Source organism: Mus musculus, chromosome 2 (genome assembly GCF_000001635.26).
Source record: "Mus musculus strain C57BL/6J chromosome 2, GRCm38.p6 C57BL/6J".
NCBI lineage: Eukaryota > Metazoa > Chordata > Mammalia > Rodentia > Muridae > Mus > Mus musculus.
Window position 1 is genome coordinate 26,487,597 of NC_000068.7, and position 23,519 is coordinate 26,511,115.

Sequence of the window (23,519 nt, forward strand, 5' to 3'; positions counted from 1 at the left end):
TGATGCTAGGTCTCCAGTCCTTAAGCAACCCCCGCTAGGTCTCTGAGGATAAAGACACTGAATGTAACCAAAGGCTCCAAGCTTGCTCACATTCCTCTTCCCTCCGGCCATGGGCTGTGTTCCCTACAGCACCCTGAATAAGAAGCACAGCGAGAGACTGGGGAACCCGCCTGGATGGGATGCACACTTGCCAACACTGCTGTGTTCCGCTGGACCAGCAAGGGGGAAAATATGGCCAATAAATCAGGCGCCGGCAGCGTGGACAAAGGGCAGCAGGGAGCAGGTGCATCTGTGGAGGGGACAGCTGCCCCTGCTGGGCGCGGCCAGACGCCAACACCAGCGGGTGGGGCAGGAGCTGGGAAGCTGGTGGCCAGGGACGCTCCTCCGTGGGGGAATGTGGTGGCTGAGAAGGCCCATTGTCCACCCCACTGCCACCCTGGGCTTGGGGACACCATAGCGCAGGCATGTTGCTTAGTTGGGTCCACCACCATGGCTGAGGCCACCATCCACCACCAGCATTCCATAGCTGGAGGACCAGCAGGGCCACTTGGATGGGATCATCCCTCAGATGCCTGGAGCCAAGTGGCAGGGTCTAGGTCTAGGACAGGGGGCTGGCAGACAGACAACAGCTCAAAAGCCCTTCTCCTCTGACTACCGCCTACCTGTCTGACCTCTGTAACACCTGGCCATGTGCTCTCCACACAGCATTCAAATGTCCCTAAGAAGGGACATTTAGGCCACAGCTGGGCTACAGCCATGGCCACAATCCCCCAGTGTCAGTGGATGTGAGCAACATAGAGGCATGGAAGCCCTACATGGGAAGCCCCACTCACTGGGCAGTCCCCGAACACCAACCAGAGCCTCCCCGAGTGACCCAGGATGTCCTCTGCTTCCCGAGTCACCTCTTGTCTAGGTAGGGAAAAACCTTCCCAGAATGGGAAGGTGGGACTTGCTTAGGATGAGAGCCCGAGCCATCAACGAGATGAGAACCACCTGCAATGCTCTCCTCGGGCGTCCTCCACAGTGGGAACCCGGCCACGGCAGGTGTGCCCTCCCCTTACTTCCTTCTTAGGGCTCCTTAGGCCACCTGCTTCTCCACTTTGCCTCTTCTGTACCACATACTCCATTGCCTGGGGTGTGACCTGTCCCACTGTGGCTGGCTGCAGGTAAGTATCAGGCAGGCTGGGGCCCCAGGAAGGGGTGGCTTCTGCAGACTCAGAGGAGTACAAATGGCCCCTGTGCCTGACATCCCACAACTGCTGCCTGGGCTTTGTTGGCGGCTTCAGCATTTCCACTGTGCTGACTCCCACCTCCCTGGCAGCGCCACTCCATGGAAATGTGACTCCCCAAAGCATCCAGAGGCAGATGTTGCTGTGGCCTCTCACCCGGGACTAATTCTAAAGTGCTGTTTTCCTTTCTAAACTACATGGCCATCTGCCACCTCCAGGGGACAGATGACAGCTCCTTCCACCCCAAAATGAGGAGGGGGCAGAGGGACTGTAGTGGGAGTTCTTTAGCTCCTGCCCTTGGTGGGTTTATGGCCAAGTAGGGCTGGGGAAAGGAGTAGGTTTACTAAACTTGAGATAGCTGGGGTGAGGAGGGGGTAGGGTGGGTTGTCAACACTGGAGCCCCTTCATTGGCTTCCCAGAACCCAGGGGCCAGAAGACCTTGTGAGAGAAAGCACTTTCAGAAGGGACACGTCTTGTAGGACCCTCCCAGCTCCACTGCTTTAACTGCTACATGGTGAGATGGAACTCTCAGTTTGGCACCTCAGTTTTGCAAGAAAGATCTCTCTCTCTCTCTCTCTGTGAGTGTGCCTGTCTGTCTGCCTGCCTGTCTGTCTCGAGGGGGGATGTTGAAGAGAGGCCCTTGCAGCAGGCACCAGCAGATGCAAGGTGCTGAGGGACTCTCACTCTGAGCATGGCTAGGTTTGAGTCACAAAAGTACAGTCCCTCCCTCAAGAAATGGACTCATTGCACAGGTTAAAGCCCCCATCTGAGGACTGGAGGCACCACAGGCCCCTATCTGAGCATCAAGGCTCTTGCTTATTCTTCTCTGGGACCAGGGGCCTGCACTGAGGCATCTGAGCTCCTAGGGCCCAGAGGCAGAGGGTGGCTCAGTGCATGACTGCATACCTCAGGTCCCCAGCACCACTGAGAGTGATGGTGGTGGAGGGAGCCCCTTGCCTTCTTTAGTCTGCTCTACCTGTGTCTGCAGCCACCCAAGTATAGCTGAAGCCCTTGTTCTGCAAGCTCCCACTCAACAAGTGGTGACCATTCTCTTGTACCCAAGGGATGGTTCCATGCAGATCCCTACCCCAGCCTGATTTTGTTCTTTTCAGTAAAAATACAGTAAAGCTTGCTGCCTGCCACCCAACCTTCACACAATGGGTCCAAAACCAGGGCTACCTCTCACTCAAAGCCCACCTTGTAGGATTTTCACAGGGTCAACAAACCCAGCCCCATCCAGGGCAAAGGCTTGGGGAGGGGGGCAGGAGAGAGGTTCTGGGACCTTGGCCCTGGAACCTGAGCAGAGACTAGCCCAAGCCCCCTAAATTCTGGTGCCTCGATGAAGGAAGGTGCTTACAGCAGGCTGAGTGACTCCCTGGTATCCTCCCTGGTTCAGAACAGTTGATTCAAGCCCAAGAGACAGGGGACCCCTACAGACTACAGTTCCATCCCTGCTCTTCCCCACACAACTCAAGGCAAAGAGCATCAAGTGCCTCGCTCTCCTACTAAACCTGCCTGGATCCAAACACTTGCCTGAAGGTCATTTAGAACATTGGGTGAGAATAGCCCTCTTCAACCCAGTTTCCTGCCTCACTGTGGATAGATGTGCACAAGCACGTGGGTATCTGCCAGCATCGTTCCTAGAGGGCACAGCAACACTGCTGCTTACAGCCAGCATCAGTGCCTCACCTGCGCCAGCAGGGAAGGCAGGCAGGAATAACCGAACTGTATTCTCCTCCCAGCCTTAGGGACCCTGGCTCCCACAGCGGCAGGAAGCTGAGAAGACAGCCAGCACTGTGGAAAGTAGACACCCCTGGACCAAACATCAACTGCTGGTCAGACTGGGAAAGCAGTGGTCAGAGGAGGAACATGGGTCACACTAGGGCAGGTGTAGCATGTGGACAGGTGGCTGCAGGGCTGGCCAGGATTGAAGCCAGTGTCCAGCTTTCCAGCTCAAAGAACCACTCCCAGCACACTCAGCTCTTTTGTCTTCAAATCTTTCCCCACAGTTGCATCCTTGGGTGGTTTAAAATACGCTGAAAAAGGAAGCTCAGGAAAAGCGCAGGCTTCCTGGCCTGGCTCAGGGAAGCCCTTTGTGTGGGAGACAGTTGAAGTTGGAACCTGCCCTCTAGGGAAGCCACCTTTTCCCACTATAGGGAAAACAATACTCCCCTCCAGGCTGCTGCCGGTGAAGGCCCCTCTGAGGGGGGCAAAAAGGCTCCTGGGGGTGGGGGTGGCATTAAACAATTTCCTGAAGTTGGTCTGTGGGAAGTGGTGACCCACGGGAGCAGGGGTGGGAGACTCCACCCAGTGTGCCCCTTCCACCATTGGTGAAAGCACCATCCAGCAAACTAGGGTCACCAGGAAGCAGGGGTCACTGCTAGGGTGTGAAAAACACCTGCTTAAGCTCCTGCCTCCACTAGGGACAGTTTCCTGCTTGATCATCCCAAAACACAGACAGTCCCAAGCTGCAAACAAGGCTGGGAATGTGTCTTCCCACATTCCACTCCACAATGCCTGCCAGCCACTCTGAGTGGTCCCTGGGACTCATGCGGACAAACCTCTGTGTGTGCAGCAGTACCAAGGAAGGCTAGAAATAGCCACAGTGGACAACGGCAGGCCACTCTGGAACTTAGCCCTGGCCCTGAAGCTGCTCCCACTAAGCAGAGGGAAAAGCTTTGTCCAGAGAGAGATGAAGCCAGAGGCCCCAAACTGAGATCTACAACAAAGCACCTGTCCATCGCTGCTTCCCCCAAATAAATGTGAAGATGGTGAGAGGGAGCTATCCAGAGACGACTCTGTCCCCCCTGCTCCCCCCCACCCCACCCCCCCACCCCCGCCCATCAAAGTTCAAAAGAGAAGACATGCTCCTACCTGGCTAAACTGGGCCCTTGGATGCCAGAAGCTTCACCTCACTAGACTCTTACTACAGTCCTGGAGGTGGGCTAGGCCCATTTTACAGATGGGAAGACAGAGGCTTAGCAGGCTCTGCATATACATTCCAGATTCTGTAGTGCTTAATTCCTGACACCCACAGTGGAACAGCCTTGGTTCAGAGAACAGTCACAGGCAAGACAGAGTAGCAGAGGCTCCCTGGGAATGTGAGAAGTTTCCTGTATCCCAAACTGCCTCATCTCTTTGGTTATCTGATCTCGGGGTTGGGGGGGGAGGGGACGCGGGAGGGCAAAGGCACACACAATAGGGGAGTTTGGCTGAAACAAAACTCCTAGGAAGGGGGCAGGGTTCTTAGTGAGGGACCCAGAATTGGGAAGCCCCTGCCACTGACTGCAAGGGAAACCTCAAAACTCTCAGCTTCACCAAACCCCTCAAGACCCTCCTAGCGGCTGGTCACCTGCCACCACCCCAGTGGCTATCGTTTCCAGTTGGTGGCACTGAAGATGTGCTGATGAAGCCTATGTCCAGCTACCCACTGGGGCAGAGCCACACTGGCTGCTGGGCAGACAAAGTGACACAGATCTTGGCTGCATTCTTCCAGGGCCCCCTAGGAAACCCGCTTTCAGTGAATTCTTTGAATGACTTGCTGAAGTGCAGACTGCAGCTTTGGTGGGGGACCCCAGAGGTCACCCCACTCCTCAAAACTCAGCAGCCCCCACTTCAACCAAATGTCTTCCAACAAGGAAGAAGTCCCCTGCTTGGGAGGTCCCCATACTGCAGCAGATAGGAAGGCCCCATCCCAATAATGGTCACAAATTGTCTCACAGTGTACTGGCCATCCATGAGAATCTTCTGTTCTGCCTTAGGACACAGGAAAAATGAGAAGGAGAGCCAGTTGAATGTACCCTGCTCTAGAAGGGGTCCAGGGAAGAGGAGGTACTCTGGGGAGGGAGCTGTATAGGACCCAGGGTGTCCCAGGCCAGTGGGTCTAGGACAAGCTCAAAGCTTGCAGGTCCTGGCCCCTCTGCCCCGTGGACACTGATGTCCCACGCTTGGCCTCTTTTCAAGTATCACTTCACTGGCATCCTGGTGCCCTCTCCAGTCCTTAGCTGAGACTGAGCACAATGAAAAGGACACGCCCCATCAGGTCTGAGCTGCCCAAGTCAGTCGGGCACCTTCTGCAGCCTCATGGTAACACACATGGCTCTCAAAGTGAGACCCCCCCCCCCAAAGACAAATGAAGCCCATATACCAGCAGTAAGGCCAGCCAGCACCTTTAGCTACAGTGGCCCCATGGGATCCTCCATTCACCCCAAGGATATGGGTCCTGTCGTAGGAAGAGGAAGTGTGAGACTAGTTGCAGCCCCAGCTCTGGAGGAAGGAAGTATCCTTTATCTGAGCTTTGACTAGGCACAGCCTACTGGAACAGGGGGTTAGAGGGGAAACAAGCCTGGCTCAGAGGCCAGGCATGAGTATACTGTGAGGAAGGGGGATCCTGCCTTCACTGTGGCTTCTTAGAAACCTGGGGCTACCCACCTGCCCCCACACCTGTTCCAGTCCATCTCACCAGACCAGTAGGCCAGACTCTGAGCCATGAAGTTAGGATGCAGTCACGGCCTGACCTGTCACAACACTGTTCCACAAATCAGTGCCCCACCTGGTTTCCACTATCGGGCCCTGAGACAGAGCTGAGGTCATCCTCGTCTGACCCTCAGAGGAGGAAGGAAGGAAGGAAAGCCCCACCTCGAAGGATCAACCTCTAGAAGCCATGAGCAAGCAGAGCCGAGAAGAACCAGAGGGCCAGGCACAAAGGCAGCATCTGCCCCTACGCCAGCCACCAGGCACATACACTGGAAGCCCCATTCCCCCCAACCCCCCAACCTCTCATTTCCAGTAACTGTGCTGTTTCCGCTCACTCAGAACTGAAACAGAGAGGAAATGGTGGGAGGCGGAGCTGCTGCCACTCAGACCTGAGCAATCTTTCCAGCCTTTACCACCCACATTCCTCCCCATGCAGAGCAATAGCCCTGGGAGCCTGGAGAGAGCAAGTCAGATCCCAGTGTGAGCTGCTTCCTCCCCGGGTCTCTCTGGGATCTGGTCTACAGTAGGGGATGCTGTGCACCAAGAACTCCATCTGCAAATCTACTTTTAAAGTAAGGACACTGGCACACTGGCTCCGCTGGTAAAATGACTGCTGAGCAAGCTAGAGGACCTAGAGTCAGTCCTCAGCACCCACGTGAGCCAGGAATGGCAGCACACACATTTGTCATCGTAGTGCCGGAGGTGGACATAGGAGGACCCTTGGAACTCGCTAGCCAGCCACTCTAGCTGAAGCAGTGAGTGCCAGGTTCTGTGAGCCACCCTGTTATAAAATATAAGATGGGGTGCAAAAGAAGACACCCAGTGTTGACCTTTGGCCTCCACACACACCCCAGTATACAAGTATACAGACATGAACACACCTACACAAACACACACAAAATATTGACTCAATAGGCAAAGTAGCTGCTGTGTAAGTACAAGGACCTGAGTTCAAACCTCTGGAAGGAACCCAGGTAAAACTCTGACATGTTGGCATGTAGCCCAGCCTTCCAGAAGAGAAGACAGGAGAAGGATCTCTGAAGCCCAATGGCTGGCTGGCTAGCTGAATTGGCAGCTTGAGGGTCAGTGAGAGACTCTACCACAAAAGATGAAGGTGGAGCATGTGGAGGAAAGCCACTGTCAACCTTGCTTCCTCCCCTTCCCACGCACCTTCCATGCATGTACACACACACACACACACACACACACACACACACACACACACACACACTTCTAGGCCGTGGGAAAACCTGCTTCAGGGAGCAGGCTGCCGCCCAGCTTTCTTCCTGAACTTGATTAAACACAGATGTTTCTCTAGGAAAGTCAGTGGCTTCCATGCAGCCTGCGGCTCCCCGGCCTCCCTGTGGCTGTGGCTGGGCTGTGATTCATACGGGGTGACCCACATGTGGTGTTAAGGCAACAGGGTGACCCAGAGCCAAGCTATGGCCTCGGTGCCTGGGTATCATCTTAAGAGAAGGACAGTCCTTTGTCCTCCAGCTCAGGTCTAAGAACTCTCAAGAAGTGGGTAGACATAGCCACTTTTCAAAATCCTCAACTGACGGCACAGAGCAAATTGCTCACACAAGACTGACAGTCCATGTGGCAGGACCTGCCTCCCCAGGCCTGTGCTGGAGCTTGGGTCAGGCTGGCCTCTGGCACTACCTGTGGGAGAATTTGTTCAGCAAATTAGCAGCATCAACAGATGACAGGGGGCTCGTTTACCTAGTTCAGAATGGTAGGTCTCCAAGCATGTCAGTTGCATAGGGACACCAAGCCAGGTGATAGGATAAACCAACACAAGCCCAATGACAACTCCTCTTATCTGCCTGTTAGAGCAAGGCTGGAACCAGCATTTGGCCGTATTCCATAACTGGAGACAGTCATTCCTCCCCGTGCCTCAGCATTGGACATAACTCACCAGGTGAGTACCAATCAAAGAAACTAAAGGGGGAGGGGCGGGCAGGAGGAGGAGAATTAGTCTGGCTAATTCACTCTGGAGTGTAAATGACAGGAGCACAGGGTAAAGTTGGGAGGCCTTCTACCCAGAGCACTTCAGTCCAGGGTAGTGCACAGTCTACGGACTGGAAAGATGACTCAGTGGTTAAGAGCTCTTCCAGAGGACCCAGGTTCAATTCCCAGCACCCACATGGCGGTTCACCACTGTCTGTAACTCCAGCTCCAGAAAACCCAACACCCTCACACAGACACACACATGCAGACAACATCGATCCTCACAAAACGAAAAAGAGAGCAATAATCAAGGAAATAAAAGGCCTGGGCTAGAGGTGAGGTCCCTGGAAAAGGGGCTAGCCCTAGAATCTTGTAGATCTCAGGAACACTGAGAAAGCAGCCCCTTCAGACCAAGTCCATCCAGCCATCCCTACCTCTTCCGCTAGGGACACCTGTGCTGGCTAGGGAGACAGTTCTGCAAGAGACAGTACATCCCTCTGAGCATCAGAGGCAACTGAAGGATACTCTATACCTCTAAGGTAAGGGCTGGGTTCTCTCATCTCCCAGAGCTTGGTGCCCCTCCCAAAGAACAGCCTGTGGCTATTCATAGACTGGCACACCTGTTCAAATCTCCTAGTCTGTGGCGGGAAAATCACAGCACAAGCCTATGGAAGACAGGGCCAAAGCTTCCCTCCCTACTGCCCCTATCCATTGCTCCTGCTGGCTAAGGCTCCCTGCCTGTCCTCATCCAGGCTGCTGTAGATGCCACCCTGTAGTGGGCCTCATGCCAAGCTGTGGAAGGCCCAGGGCACTCAGACACACGGTTCCTCAAGCTTCACTCTGTGGAGACTAAGGCTGACTCCCATCTTCCCTAGTTTCCCATCTCCTCATAGCTGGGTGCCTAGGTGGGTTGGCTGCCTTGCCTGCCCTAGATCCTAGGCTTCAAAGCATACGAAGCTCTCAGCAAAAATCCTCTGCTTCCATTGTCCTGTACCGGGCACAAAGACTCCACTAGCTCTTCCTTCAGGTTGTAAAAGGCCAAGAGGCAAGATGGCCGTTGGAAGGCAAGACAAGGATAGCTGGCTATGAGTCTGCCATGGGCACTGAGCACTGTAAAGGCCTTGGGCACATTATCAGTGACCAACAGGAGAGCACATCAGGTCCCAATTAAGGAGCATTCTCAGGGGGCAGCACGAGACCAGAGATGTACATTCTGGCCACTTGGTGCTGTTGTCAGGACTCAGAACAGGGCTCATCCTGAAGGCGCCACAAGTTGGAAATGATCCTAACAGGAGTGCAGAGCTGGCACCCACAGTGGCACTGCGAGACCCTGACATCATCCGTGCTCAGAAAGCAGCACTCAATGGCCACAGACTGGGTAACTCCATTCACAGGAAATGGAACAGCAAAGGCTCAGGGACAGAGAGCAGCTCAGTGGCTGCCAGGGAGGGGAGGGGGTGATAAGCAGCTGCCTTTGGGCTGATTAAGGAGTCTGGAACTGGATAGGTGGGCAGGTTGTGCAATCCATGCCTCTATTAAGTACACTGCATTGTGCACTTTCCATGGCTCAAATGGCATAGTTTACAAAGTGTGTAATCTACCACCCAAAAGCCCCATCTCCCAAATCAGTCCTCAGACTCCTGGTCTCTGGTACAGCTAGATAGCATGGGGTAAGGCCACAGAAAAGACATCCACTGCCCTCCCACCCTGCCAATCACTCCCCTCTCCAGTAGGTGAGGTGTCCCCAGCCTGAGGCCAAAATATGCCCCAGCTCGAAGAACTGGCCCTACCACATAGATAGTCCTAGGAGCTGCTACCTCCAAAAGCAGCCACTCTTAACACCTGTAGGTTATCCCTCAGCCCAGGCTAGATATAGTAGAGAGGAGGTTCCGGTGCTCTCTCATGCTCAAAGGGTAAACTGAGACTGGAGTACTGCTCATCACAACCAGCTGGTCCATGTCTCCAGCCAGCAGGTGCCAGGGTGTGCCCTGCCTGGGAAACAAGGGGGAATCAGACACGTCCTGACCTAGTCACAACGATGCCCTGAAGCTAGCCGCTCGTTAAAGCTGGTGATTCCCTCTCAGCCTCTGGGAAAGGTCTGGAAAGTTCTGGATACGCCTGCACATGAAGGTGAAAGCTGATGCAAGCGGCCCTTAGGTCCCCCACCCTCCAGCCTCTTCACCCTTAGCCTCAGTTTTTCCCACCTATAAACTGGAGATGAAACAAGCAGGGTGGGCCAGGCCCTCTGGGAAAACCCAGCCCTCTGCCACCAAGTTTGCAGAGCTGATCAAAGCCCTGCGAGAGCTGCTGCTTTCATGTTTTTCAGGAAAGCAAACGTGGATGCCACTTGACAACAAAGCCACATCCTCTCACTATTTAGAGATGACACATGAAATACCCTCCCCACACAAGAGAGCCCAACCCCTCAGCCCAGCCTGCTGCCCTCTGGGCCCTGTCCCACCATGATGTCTAGTACCCCACCACAGGGACCAGGAGTAAGTGCCGAAACCATCTTCCCCAGTGGAGCTTCCATCTTTGACCCTGGGCATGAAACCTTGTGGTGACCCCTCTTCTACCACCCAGCTTCTGGGGATCCCAGTAGCCACTCTGGTTATCTGCATCCTTCTCAGCTCCTTGAAACACGGTTCTCCTGTCTGCTCTACCCCACCCTCTTCCTGCTGAGGTCACAGCTTGTGCTCGGTCTCTCTCCTTTAGCATTATTATTATTCCTTCAATGGAAAAACTGTTGGCTGCTGGCCAGAGGCAGGGCTGCCCACAGAGACACTCTCCTTCATGGAACACTCTGCCTCTGCTCAGGTGTTCTGGTACCTGGCCATCTCCCCACAGATTCCGTGACACGTCAAGTTGTGAGGCTGGGTTTTTTTTTTTTAACCTGTTTTTCTAACCTCATGTCCTTGAAGGCCAGACACGGCACTGCACAGACAGGCAAGCCTGGGACAGTCTTGGCTCTCCTACTGGGTTGGATGGGACCAACCCACGATGGCATGTGACTCAATGGAACAGTAGCAGGGCCAGGAGATGGAAGACATAGAACATTCTGTTGGGTCCCTCCTCAGTCCACCAATCACTTCCGGCCTCACCACGAGGGCAGGAAGTGATGGGTCAGGGATGTGGCTATAACACATACTCTGGAGGGAAGGAAGAAAGGGCATCAGCTGAAACATTCCGCGGCCAAGCACGGCTGAATTCTCTCCCTGTGCCTGATCCTGGCTGATCTGCTGAGAGCCCTGTCAGGCCATGGTGGGGCAGGTCTACCATGTATGTAGATGTCACATACATGCTGGATGACGCTCACTCCTGAGTACAGTCCAGTTCTGGGCTATACCTGGAGTGGAACGCAGAGCACAGCAGTTGCTTTAAAGTGTCCGAGGGACCAGTGAGATGGCTCAGAGAGGAAAGACGTGAACTACACAAGCCTGACGACCTGATTTGGATCCCCAGACCTCTCACTAGGAGAGAACCGACTCACAGAAGTTGTCCTCGGACTTCCATACATATGCCTGCTCTGAGTGCACAGACACAGAAATTTCAAAAAAGGAAACTGAAAGAGCTGACAACGGCAGCCACGTCCCAGGCTAAGATCCTCAGCTCCAGCCAGCTCGTCCCTAACGGAAACCCAAACAGACCCACCAGAGAGCACTGTTGGGATGGCAAATCCATTCATCACCCAACTTAATATGGGAGGATGAAGCTCTTAAAACCAGCCCCACGAGCTCACCAGCAGAGAGTGAAAAAGACACGGGTGTTCTTCAGTGTGTACTCTTTCAGCTCTTACTCAATCCTGTGTACCACCAAGATATCAATCCTGATTCTGCCCTGACTTAATAAAGATGGTGAAGCTAAGGTGGGACCTCTCAAACACAGGGTATCCCAAGATTATCACCCACTGCCCTGAATTTCTCTGGGCATAGTTCATCTGATTCCTAAATGCATTTAAAATGCATGTCCTCCTCACATCTGGCTTGGCTCCCAGTGAAGGTGGCCTTAGTCTCCCTGAGCTCCCTCAGTTCAGGGCCTGCAGCTCCTTATAAGCCCTTTGGATCAGTGAATTCATGTTTACCCAAGTGTAGAGGTCCTTCTGGCTTTTCAAATGACAGCCTTTTGTCGTCCTTCCCTCTCAGCACAAATTGGGCCCACAAGGAAGGAAGGCATGGTGGGTCCCAAATCTTCCTCCAAAGGGCCTCTGATATCCCACAAAGCATAGCAGCTGCAAAGACTCTTCTCTGTCTACAGGACAAGCCAGGCCTTTCCTATATGATCACTGGCTAGCTAAACCTCAATGGTACTAGTACTGAAGAGAAGGCACTTGGTACCAAGAGGATTACTTTGCAATCCTGAGCCCTGAAACTCCCTGCCCCGCAGCTTTCGGGGTAGGTTCTCCGTTTGGGTAGAAGAGATGCTTTACCAAGCACTAATTCACTGTCCTATGACTCCATAGTTCTCAGGCCCTTCTCAGAGTAGGCAGCACAAGAAGCCGTAAACAATCAGGATCATGGCTAGGTGTGACAGAGGTCTACAGGCTCCAAGCTTGTAGACTACCCTCAATTTCTCCTTTAGGTTCCTTTGAGGAAAAAGCGAACTGCCTTTCCCCAGTCAGGAGTGGTGGATCCCTCTGTGTATGCTCTGGCAAACTCTTGGATAGGCCTCCTGAGGCCATGTGAAGAAGTAGACAACACCATGGAATGGATGGGACCCTCAATCACCCAAGCCTACACAGTGACACTGGACCCCTCTATGGATTGGCTATAAAGCCCCCCAAACTGCACAGTGCGCCCAGACCTGTGCCTATCACCAGCCAGGCCTGGCTGTAGCCTTGGCCTCCAGCTCTGCTGACCAGAAGTGAGCATATCTCTTTCATCTCACTGGACTTACGGAGTGAGCACAATGGGGCCTCTGTGGATAGAACTCAGTGGAACTCTGAGCCAAACTGAAGCAAGTTTTCTGCCAAGGAGGAAGGGCCTTAGGATCTAGTGCAAGACAGAAGGCCTGGCACCAAGAGCCTTTCAGTGGCCTGGCTTGTAATGCAAGGGATTTGCAAGCAGCTTCCCCAAGTTTGGGAGGTGGGGAAGAAAGCACAGCACCATTGGGCCTTTGGCTTGAAAGGTGTCCATACAGATACTAAGATACAAGCTATTAGTGGGACTACAGCAAACAGACTGTACCCCATGCACAACTCTACCAAGTGACTGGCAGGCAGCAGACCAGGCTGTGCCCCTTTCCTGGCGGGGCTAAGAAGAAACTACCCTCAATTGCCCCAGTCTGGCAGGACCCCTCCAAGTGCTGAGCAGAAGAAACCTTTCAGCCCGCCCTGCCAGTGAGGCAGGCAGACCAAGGAGCACAGAGGCGAGGAAGGGGGTTGTACATTCTGGGAAGCCACGCATAATTAATCACACAGCATTAATCGCCTCCCAACAATAGCTGCTGCCCTTCTACTGAATCCCAGCTGTCGGCCTCTGAATGGAAGGAAATAAGATTTAGGGCATCAAGCGTCCGTGAGGCTTCTGCAAGGGGGAGAAAAGGCCCCCCCCAAAAAAAGCAAAAAAAAAAAAAAAGTAGTGTGCATTCATTAGTGTCTGACAGAGGCACAATCGGCTTTGTCCAATAAACTGCTCACAGACCTGCTTAATTGGCTTCAGTACAGGGCGGGCCAGCCAGGGAGGTGGGGCTGCAGCCCACAGGCTGGGTACTGGAGGCAGCAGCACCCGTTGTCAAGGGGATGAGCCATTCAGCAGTTGGAATGAGGGCGTGCCATGTAGGCTGGAGCCTTCTCTGTCTCCAGCCTCCAGGGGAGGCCTTAGCCTCCAGCACCTTGCTAGTCTCATCAGGGAGGAACTCAAGTTGAAGGGCGCTAGCCCTAGCGCCAAGCAGAGACTTCCCCCAGCTGCCTAGTCCTTGAGAGCAACCTGGCCGGGATCCTTCCCAAAAGGAGTTCCCAACATGGAGCAGACCTTCCCATCCCCAAGTCATACCCATTTCACAGTTGGTGACCTGAGGACAAGGGCCCGTGGCACAGAGTCCAGAGGTGGGTCTTGTCTTAAAATAGGCACTTTTCACTGGGCAGAGGCAGGCAGATTCCTGAGTTCAAGGTCTATATAGTGAGTTTGAGGACAGCCAGAGCTACATAGTGAGATCCTGATACAAAAAAACAAACAAACAAAAAAAAACAAAAAGCACCACCAACAAAACCAGAACACAAACCAACAACACGGGTCAATTTCCTTCCTAGTGCACTCCTGCTCAGGAAGAGGGATCCCAGGTGACAGGGGGTGGGGGTCTCAGACTCTCTCGGTAAGTGTCCCAGAACGAATGCTCATCATCCAAAACAACTGTTTCTCAAGCATTTTAAATAAGAACTAGGGCACCAAGAATTCCCAGGAGCCTGAGGGCCCACGAAGGAGTGTGCCAACCTCCAGGGGCCAGAGTAGCTCCACACGCGGCATAATTGCTGGTGATTAAGTAATTGCCAGACTTTGTCCAATAAAAGTCAGCACGTGACTGCACTCAGCCTCGGGGCTGTCTTCCGAAGACAATAGCCCAGTGTTCTGTCCCCAGAAGGCAGGGGCTCTGCTCTGACAAAAGCAACAGGTCCCCTCAGGGGCGGTACTCACACACAGGCTTCAGTGCCGTTGGCCACTTCGCACCTCCCTCCATTCAGGCAGGTCCCACTTGGCTGGGAGCATCTCAAGCCTGGGGGAAGGTCAGAAGAGAGAGGTCAGGCTTGGTTCTGGGCACCTAACTCCTTATAGTCCTGATGGTGGACGGAGATTAAAGCCATGGTGCCTATGCACTAGAGTTATTGGCAGTCCTGAGGGGGTGCGGGACGCGGTGGGGGGGGCGGCTTACGAATCAATGTTCTGCTCACAGTATTGTAGTCAAAAACTAGTGGGGAAAGGATAGGCTGGCTAGGTGGCAGGTGTACCGCCCCACTCATAGTGAGGCGAAGTGGACGGCAACAGAAAGACTTAGCAAATTCTCCCAAACTTCTAACCACACAGCCAAAGTGGGAGGGGATTAAGGTGCCCAGCAAAGCCCCCCGACAAGCCTCCACCCTTGCCTCAGTTCAAACACAAGATACGAGGGGACCGCAGGAGGGAGGGGGTGGCCACACTCAGCTCCCCGGATCGTGGGAAAAAGCGACAGCTGCGGAGCCCGCCACCCCGCCCTCCAACAAAGCGCCGGCCCGGGAATCAGAGCGGCCCATTGTCGCGCCAGGGCCGCCTCCTGGGGCAGCGGGGCCGCACCCGGAGACCTGCCCCGCCTACTCCGACACCCAATACCTGTTCGCAGGCATCTCCAGGGGCAGCCCCCGCCGCACCCAGGGAGGGGGTCTTAGAAACCCCACTTAGAAGGAATTCCACCCCGTTCTCGGGAAGGGGCTATTATTAATCAAGCCCCTCCCACGCCATCTTAAAGAGCTCTAAAAATTAAGCCTCGATGTAGGGCTGAGCTCGAGCGTCACATAAAACCCCACTTTTAAGGAAAGGGCAGGCAGTTCTCTCCTTCGATTACTGGGAGAAGAGTGCAGTTGGTTACTACAACAGGAGTACCCCGTTCTGTGAAGCCGGAAGGGAAATAAGGGCTCCCCTCTCCGGCTCCCGTTCCAATCAGCACAGGATTTTCAAACTTCCGAAATGAGTCAGTCCCACGCCCACCCTAGGCAGCAAGCCGCCTGCACATCGCCCCTCTTCGAAAGTTTGATTCCGGCTAGGGGACAGCGATCCCAAAACCCCATACTAGGAGTCCAGGGCACATCGTCTCTGCCCCGCTCTAAGTAAGCAACGAGAGTATAGCGCCCCTGACCTCACACTGCACCCCAACATCCGCCCTAGCACGGGCCGGAGGCAAAGAAGAATGAAAATAAATGGTCCCAAGAAGCAACAGGAAACCAAAACCGATTCGATTCAAATCGAAAAGTAGAGGCGCAAGCAGCATGTCCGCCCCCGCGGCGAGCCCCAGGAGCGTCTACCCAAGTGCGAGCCAGGGTTGGGCCTCCGGGGCCCCATACCACACTTCCAGCGTCTTTGGGCGCTATGAGAAAAGTGGGTACCCCTGGAAAGAGAAGGGTCCTCCTCACACGCCAGGACACCAGGTCCCACGGTCCCGTCCACCCGCTCTGGCTCTCAACTCTGGCAGCTGGTCCCTTACTCCTATCTACCCAAAGCGTGCGCAGGGCGCAACAGAAGTTTCTGAAAGGCGCCCGAAGTTGCGGGCTCGCGGGAGCCTACCTCTTGCGGCGAGCGCGGGCAGCAGCGTTAGGCAGAGCAAGGGCGTCAGGAGCCGTGGCATGCCTGCTCGCCAGCTGCCCGCAGCCCGGGCGGCGGCCTCTTGGGGTGGCCGGCGGGGATCGGACGTTGACGCACACCACCGGCGGTCCCGCAGGCGTCCACCCTCTGATGCCCTCTTTCCTGGCGGGTGGGCGGCGCTGGGCTCTCAGCGGCGCTGGGCCCTACAAGGCACCCGGGCTCGTTCCTTCACTGCGCTCGCACCCGCGCCCAGCGCCCGCGCCCTGCGCCCCACGCCCCTGCGCTCCCTCCCGCGGCAGAGGCACTAGTGAGGCTCTGAGCGGGCGGGCGCTCCGCCCCTATGGGGGCCCGCCCCTGCCCCGCCCCATCCCAGCGGGCTCCGCCCCTGGTTCCTGCGAACCCTTACCCCCTTGTGGACCCTGTCCCTCCCAGCGCTTTGGTGGGTTCTGCGCCTGTCCGGGCTAGGGAGCGCGTCCCGAGCCAGGATCTAAGGATCTTATGGTTCGCAAGACAAGGAGGAATGGAGGGGTGTATGGAATGGGCATCTAGGAACTACTTCTTGTTCGAAAGTTTACAGAGACCAAAAGTTTGAGCTGGCGCTGCGGAAGGATCAGGCTTTGTGTGTAGCCGCCCTCTGCGACATTTGGCCAGAATTTGCATTTCAATAGTAGAGGAGGTACGGGTCTTGTGGGAAAGGAAAGCTGCACGGGGAACCAGCTCCATCCTGGAGTTAGGTCTAGGACCGTGGGCAGGAGCAGCTGAAGTCAAGTTTGGGGGGAATCCTGGGGCAGGAGTTTAAATGTGGCGCCCTGGCAGCGTTGCGCGTGTCCTGTCCCTAGGGCTCCACTCCTGGGAGCTGTTTGGTCTCGGCTATAGGCATCAGGAGGATTGAGGCCAGGCACTCTTAGCCATGACTTCCGGAACGCTTGACCTTAAACGATGATGGCGTCGCGCCCGCAGCCTCTGTAGAAGGGAGTTCGGGGCTCCCTAAGGGAACTCCCCAAGGACTAGTGCCTTGCTGGACAGATTGCGCTCTCGATTCCCAGCAGGAACCCGAGTCTAGACGTTCCACGGTCACCCTTCTCACTGGTCCCTGGCTGTGTCCGACTTAGGTGGCCTGGGAAAGTGCAGAGTTCCAGTACAATGACTGCTAGCGTCAACACAGCCTCTCATGCTTTATCTCCACCTTGATGTTTGGACATCCTGTGCTAAGCTGCTTAGCACTGGGCGTCCAAGATGCCTTCCTTATCCCTTTGCAGTTAAAGTTCAATGGAATCTGGAACGAACAACACCTCCCCATCCTAAAACACGGTGGTGAGTTCAACAAGGAATAAGGGCCCCAGATTATATTGTCCTAGGACCCTCCCATCTCCCTTGACACACCTGTTCCTGAAAGGCACTAAAGGGCCAGTGCCAACAGCTGTCCAGCCCCCATCTCCTGCTCCTCTCAGAAACTGGCCTCAAGCCTGGGGGTTAGCAGCATGGGGTCAGTACCCGAGAGAAAAAGCGCCCAATGCTACAGAAATATTTATATAAGAGATCTGCAGCTCCAGAGAGCAGTTCCATAGAAGGAACGCCTGACTGCAAGTGCCTCTTCTGAGATGGGTCCTGAAGGCCTCTAACTGCTTATGTGTCGACTATATTCCAGCTTTGTCAGCAGGCAGCCTGACTTGGATACAAAGAAGGCCTTATCCTTCTGGAGTCTGGAGACCTGCGCTGACCTGGCGACATCTGCCTACCTGCCATCCCGTCTGTCCATGGGTGTCTGTATCTCTTCCACTGTCTTTGTCTAGCAATGAGTATGGCTGCACAGCAGACCAGCTGAACACAAACACTTGTTGGCTCTTTTTATAAGTAGAGGCCAACCACACAGGCAGGAGAACTTAGCTGTGGAACCCTGGGACAGCTGAGCCAGAAAAATGGCCTGGGTGGGGGGCAGGGCTCAAGTTCTTGGCAAGTGGGTGTGAAGCTGTTTCACACAGTAGACAGGAGATATTGGTCCTTCTAGTCCTGTGTCTACCAGGAAAAGGGCTTGGAGGGTAAAAACAACCAGCCAACCAACAGAAACAACAGCAACAACAACACCACACACACACACAACACACACACACACACACACACACACACACCAAAACCAAAGCTGTCACTCTTCCTGCTAAATACTCACTCAGCCTCAGATGTTCTGTTGCTGATAGACCTGTAACATTGTAACCACCTGCATCTGCATCGCATCATGAATGCAGACCAGCATGGCCTGGTTGTCCTGGAGGGAGCAGGTCTGTATGCAGGTATGATGGGCAGCATAGAGTCCCAGGAGTACCAGGGGGGTTAGGCCTCCGGAGCCTGGGCTACAGGTGCCTCTCCCTCCTGCAGGATCTCACCTTGTGCCTTGTGGGACCCAGAAGTTAGGGTGCAGGTAGAATGAGACTACCCAGTTCTCAGGAGAGGCTCAGAGATGTCCCTAGGAGAGTAACTGTCAGTCAAGCCAGTTCAGGGCACATGGTATGCTTGGGTGGAGTGACAAAGAGGACAACACAGGGAAGGGGTGCAAGCATGAAGTGGTCCAGGGTGTGAGTGTTCTGTCCTGAGTGGGGTGCTGTCAGAACAGGCAGCTACAGGAACATTCCAGATCACCACCCTCGGAATCCCACTGCTTACAACGCTTGGACTTAGCGATCCAAGAAGTGTCCAACCTAAAGGGTGCTTCCTTCTGACCACTGTGTCCACCACAGCGTGTCTGTCTTCTGGTGGACCCCTGAGCTGGATCCCTGGACTCTGAATCATAGCTACTAACTGACTAGCTTACTTTGGGCCCTTCAAGGCTCTAGGCCTCAGTTTTCCCCCTACTAAGTCAGTAGCTTCCAGTCTACTCTTTCTACTTTAAGTACTGCTTTGAACATTTTTCAGAGGTTTGACTATATCTCCATATGTGCTTTCAATGGCCTGAACTGTTGTTCCAGACAGGCAGGCCAGGGCTGGCTCCCTTGTGACTGGTGTTGGTTACCCCAGCTGTGCCAGTGTGAAAGCACATTCCAGGACCCCTGTCTTGCAAGATGCCCTCTCAGTTCTGGGCTTTCTTCCCAAAAACCCTTGTCAGCTAAGCCTTGGTGATACCTTGTCTGCTTGGGTCTCTGTGGAAGGTCCTGGCCCTGCTGGGTCTCAGTACCAAATACCCAGAAAGGCTTGCTGATTGACACATAACTTAGGGAAACCGAAGGCAATATACCTGGGCCAGCAGGCAAGGTTCACAGGGGTATTGACTAGCCCTTAAGCAAGGGGCAGAATCTCCCTGAGCCATCTACAAGGTCAAGGGCCCTGTGTATGGCTGAGAGCCTGCCTAGGGCTTCCCAGTGCCCAGGAAACCTAAGAAGGAGCAAAACCTCCTAGAAGCAGGCCCTGCTGTTCTCCTACTGTGGGGAGGCCCAAGCGTGTGCTGCCTGGGCAAGTCCCCCAGACAGGCACCGAGCTCCCAAGCAGGTGAGCTGCCAAGGCCCACATGATGTGCACTTAGGCTGTAGGCCTGGCCTACTGGGCAGGTTTGTTATTGTCATCCCACAGATGGCCTTAGGCCCAATGACCTGTACCCTACCCTCTGATGGAGGCCATCTATTTGCCTGTCCCCAGGAGTCCCCAAACTGCTCAAAGAACAGACTGTGGGCTCTGGAAAGCTAGCAGGTGACCCCGGGGGATGTTCTGAGCAGTGCCTTACTGAAGTTTATCCAGGCCCTAGGGTCCCCTCAACTGCTCACACAGCCTAGGGTGGGTCTCTTGAGGAGTCACTTGTCACTTCTGTTGCTTCCCAAGAGACCCAGGGAAAAAAGGAAGGAAGGCCATGAGTGCCTGACTGGGCATCTTGTGAACTAGCACACACTGAGAAGTTGAACAGCCCTGTTCAAATCAGGGGGGTTTAATAGAGGAGGAACCCCAGTAGAACTGAGGCTGAACCCAGAAACTGTACCTCCAGGCAGGGGTTGGACCCACAGGAAGTTGTCACTATGCTATCCTGCTTATCCTGTGTCAGGGTTGTGGAGCCTGGCCAGGATCTGCCCACACACCCTCAGAGTCCCAGGATCCTGGGGCCCAAGGACCCCTACAGAGCTAGGAGGCGGGGAGCCTCCACCCTGCCTGGCCCCCTGCCTGCTCCAGCTCAGAACTTTCTCCAAAAAGAAAAGGCCTCAGGGGACGAAACTGTGAAGCTCCGCCCCTCCGGCTCAGTACCAGCTCAGCCTTCACCAGCCTAAAGGCTGAGTCACTGCAAAAGCCAAGGCTCCCGCCTCATTCACTCGCTCCCCTTTATTTCTTCCCTTTCTCTTCCTCTCCTTCCTTTCCTCTTCGTTCCTCTTTTCCTTTTTGGTGATAAAAATAGCTAGGAAATAGCCTTTTCAAAACTTTAAAAAAAAAAAAAAAAGTTCACTTTAGTTCTCCCGGGATTGGATGGGCTTCCCAGTCTGCCGAAATCTGTGAGGCCCTGCATCCTTTCTTTCTCCTGCCTTCTGCCCTGGCCACAGTCCTAGAGACCCTCCCACCCTTCCCACCCCGCCACGGGATGGCTTCTCACTGGCCTGGGTTTCCTGGAATTTGCTGCAGACACATTTAGACATGTTTAGAGCTTCCGTCCTCTGGCTTACTTCCCCCACAGCCCCCTCTTTAAAAGAAAATGGACCTGGAAATCAGGGCTTGGGTTACAGGGAGAACCTGGAGTTCTGGTGGTAAAGCAACAAGAGCTTGAACAATAGCAGGTACCGCACATCTGTGAGCTATTTTTGGGTCTCTAGAGAGACGGGGGGAAAAAAAAACCAACAATCCTTAAGTAATACCAGAATTCTATATTTTTGCCTTGACAGCTAAAGGAAAAAAATTGCCCAAACCAGAGACACTGCCGAGGGTTGGCGTGGGAATGTTAGTTTAGTCAGTCTTGCTCAGGGCCATTTAAATAAAAACAGGCACCTCTGTGGCAATGCCAGTCGAATGTGCAAGCATGCTTCGTACTTCTGGGACAAGACCCAGGAAGGTGTGTGTGTGGGGGGGGGTCAAGATCTTAAGCTGCTTATCACAAGGAACATCTCACGGTGAACGTCTGTTGGAATACTGAAAATCAGTAGAGACAGACCAGTCAGTCCTTCAGGTGGCCTCGAAGACGCTGTCTGAGCTAGACGGGGAGAGCTCTCAGCCTTTCTTGGTGCGCAGCTCTGAGGCACTTGACTGTCATAGGGGTGCAGGGGGCAGAGCCAACGGACTGTAGTAGGACTCATATTCCCAGTGACAGGCAAAGCAGAGCTTCTAAGACTAGCCAGGAAACATAAAAAACCAGGGAACCAGGATGCCAGGGCTATGCATATGGGATTAGGACTCGATCTGGTGAGCATGTGCCAGGTACCCGTTGTACCAGGCTAGGTGCTGACAGCACTTCTGAGCTCCTTGTGGAAGGGCAGGTCTTATAATTTACTGGCTTTCCACTCTTCTGTCCTCAACAATGAAAAGACTGGGGCTTCCCATAGCTGAGTGTGGGGGCAGGGGTGGGGTGAGAGCCCAGGACCTCTTTGGTGAAGGCCAGTGTGTGTGTGTGTGTGTGTGTGTGTGTGTGTGTGTGTGTGTGTGTGTTGGAGGGTTTCTTTTTGTCATTCCTTGATGACATTGAGCTGGCTAGAAAGTCCTTCTAAGCTAGGGTGACACTTGGGGACAATGGGAAAGGTGGACTACTACGAAGAATCTGACCTGATCATATCCTCTTGTCCTCAGAGCCCACACTCCTGGGAGTACCTGACCTTTTTCCCCCAAAGCTGGGGGTCCTGAGTTCAATCAGGACAACGTCTGCTGAAAACTTAGAACAGCAAGCCAGAGAGCCCCTTCAGAGAACAGTGAAGCAAAGCAGATGTTGTCTGTGCCGAGACCTCCTATGCTCCTCCCCAGCCTGGGAGCTTGAGAAGCTTCAAGACCATGGTCACTGGGGATGTGGGGGGTCGGGGGGGCACGACTGGAGAGAGAGCTTGTTGGGTTTTGTAGTGTTGTAGGGGATCACAGAGGCCAGCGAACCTGAAAAAAATTATTCAGGAACCACAGGCAGCTATGGGCAGTCCATAGTAGCTTGTCCCTTACATTGCTCCATCCTCCATTTGTTGGTCAGTGTATTTGAGTTCTTCATTCTAGAGCTGTCTTCCCAGGTCCAGTGGTTGCAGACCTGATACCTGTGTCCAGGGGTCTCTTACTGAATCTCAGGAAAAGATCCAGCAGACAATTGTCAAAGGGCTTGAGACCTGAGAGAGAGAGAGAGAGAGAGAGAGAGAGAGAGAGAGAGAGAGAGAAAGAAAGAAACAAGTCAGAGCAATAAGACCCAAATGGAGGAAGGTTGGGAGAAGGAATGGGGCCTTAGAGTGTAGAGCTAGTATTCTGTAGGTTCAGAGCCTGTTTTTTTAATCCCTTCCTGCTGGGCAGGGTTTTTGGATGCTGTGACTGAGATAGAGACCGTTATTGGTAGAACCCCTAGAAGGTGAAAGACAGAAAGCAGGCGTCTCCAGGGTGAAAGGGAGTATGAGGATTTAGGATTGGGGTGAGGTGAGGGAGATGGAGTCCTGGGTGCCATTTAGGGTCGTAGGCCCTAAAGAAGCACTGTGTGAATGGAGAACCAAGCAGGTGAGGGTAGGGGGTGCATATAGTTCTCTGCTGTCCTGGACCCCACATGTGCACATATGGATGGTCCTCCAAGTATAGAGAGACTGAAAGCAGTGAACGCTTGAGGGGACGTGAGACTGGCCAGGCTGGGCCCTACAATATGGCCCTCAAAGCCTCTCTTCCCTAGCTCTGCTTTGGTTCTTCCCACCAGCATCCAGTTCCTGCAGCATCCCTCATCTTGGTGTGTCCTCCAAAGGTAGGTTAATAGGCTACCCTGGAGTCTGTGTAGCTGTAGTTGGAAGAAAAGTCTTTGCAGATGTAATCGATTGAAATAAGGTCCTTATATATCAGGGTGGCCCCCTGCTAAACATGGTGTCCTAGGAGAAGAGGGAGAGAAGACTTCATGGAGAGGGGTAGGGAGGAGGAGTATAAAGGTACACACAGAAGGAAGAGGCACACTAGAGCCTGCAGGGAGCACTGTGTGGAAGGGTTGAGCCTGCAGGGAGCACTGTGTGGAAGGGTTGAGGCCCTGCCACACCTCAACTGAGGCTATTGGTCCAGCCAGAATCCCAGCACTTGATAGAGGCAAGAATCAATAGCTTGCTCTTATCCTTGACTTTGTTAGAAAAAGGGAGGCGAGCCTCAGAAATAAGGAACTATAGGGGGAGGAGCTTGTCTCAGTGAAGGAATAAATTAATAATGTCCTAGCCTCCAGAACTGAGAGAACATACATTTCCATGGCTTTAGGCCATCAAGTTTCCAGGTAACTTGCCATGCTAGAAGCAGATACAGCCTGGAAAATTTCATGCTGACAAAGGTAGTCTTGACTGTCATAGCTTTGTCCAAGGCTAATAGGAGTGTGGGCTCAATGGAGGTGAACTGGGCCTTCCTGAAACTGCCAGGTAGGTGCTTGTGTCATCTGCACCTGCGGCATGGACTTTAGATGAAACAGCACGAAATGTCTTAGTGACTATAAGTCATCCAACAGGGT

The 23,519-nt window shown here is 53.9% G+C and overlaps 1 protein-coding gene and 1 long non-coding RNA gene across 2 annotated transcripts in view; one reads left to right on the forward strand and one right to left on the reverse strand.

The window, feature by feature from the left end:
* The window catches only part of Notch1 (notch 1), a 45,921-nt gene extending 29,695 nt beyond the window's left edge, over positions 1 to 16,226 (reverse strand). The window contains exons 1-2 of the mRNA NM_008714.3: positions 15,902 to 16,226; positions 14,285 to 14,363 (exon numbers count right to left, since the gene is read on the reverse strand). Coding sequence (NP_032740.3) covers positions 14,285 to 14,363; positions 15,902 to 15,962 — 140 coding nt within the window. The 5' untranslated portion in view covers positions 15,963 to 16,226. The remainder of the gene's footprint in view (positions 1 to 14,284; positions 14,364 to 15,901) is intronic.
* Positions 16,227 to 16,330: 104 nt separating this feature from the next.
* Positions 16,331 to 17,751, forward strand: Gm35978 (predicted gene, 35978). Its single transcript, NR_132655.1, has 2 exons — positions 16,331 to 17,233; positions 17,568 to 17,751. It is a non-coding gene; the product is annotated as a predicted gene, 35978 (long non-coding RNA).
* The last annotated feature ends 5,768 nt before the right edge of the window (positions 17,752 to 23,519 follow it).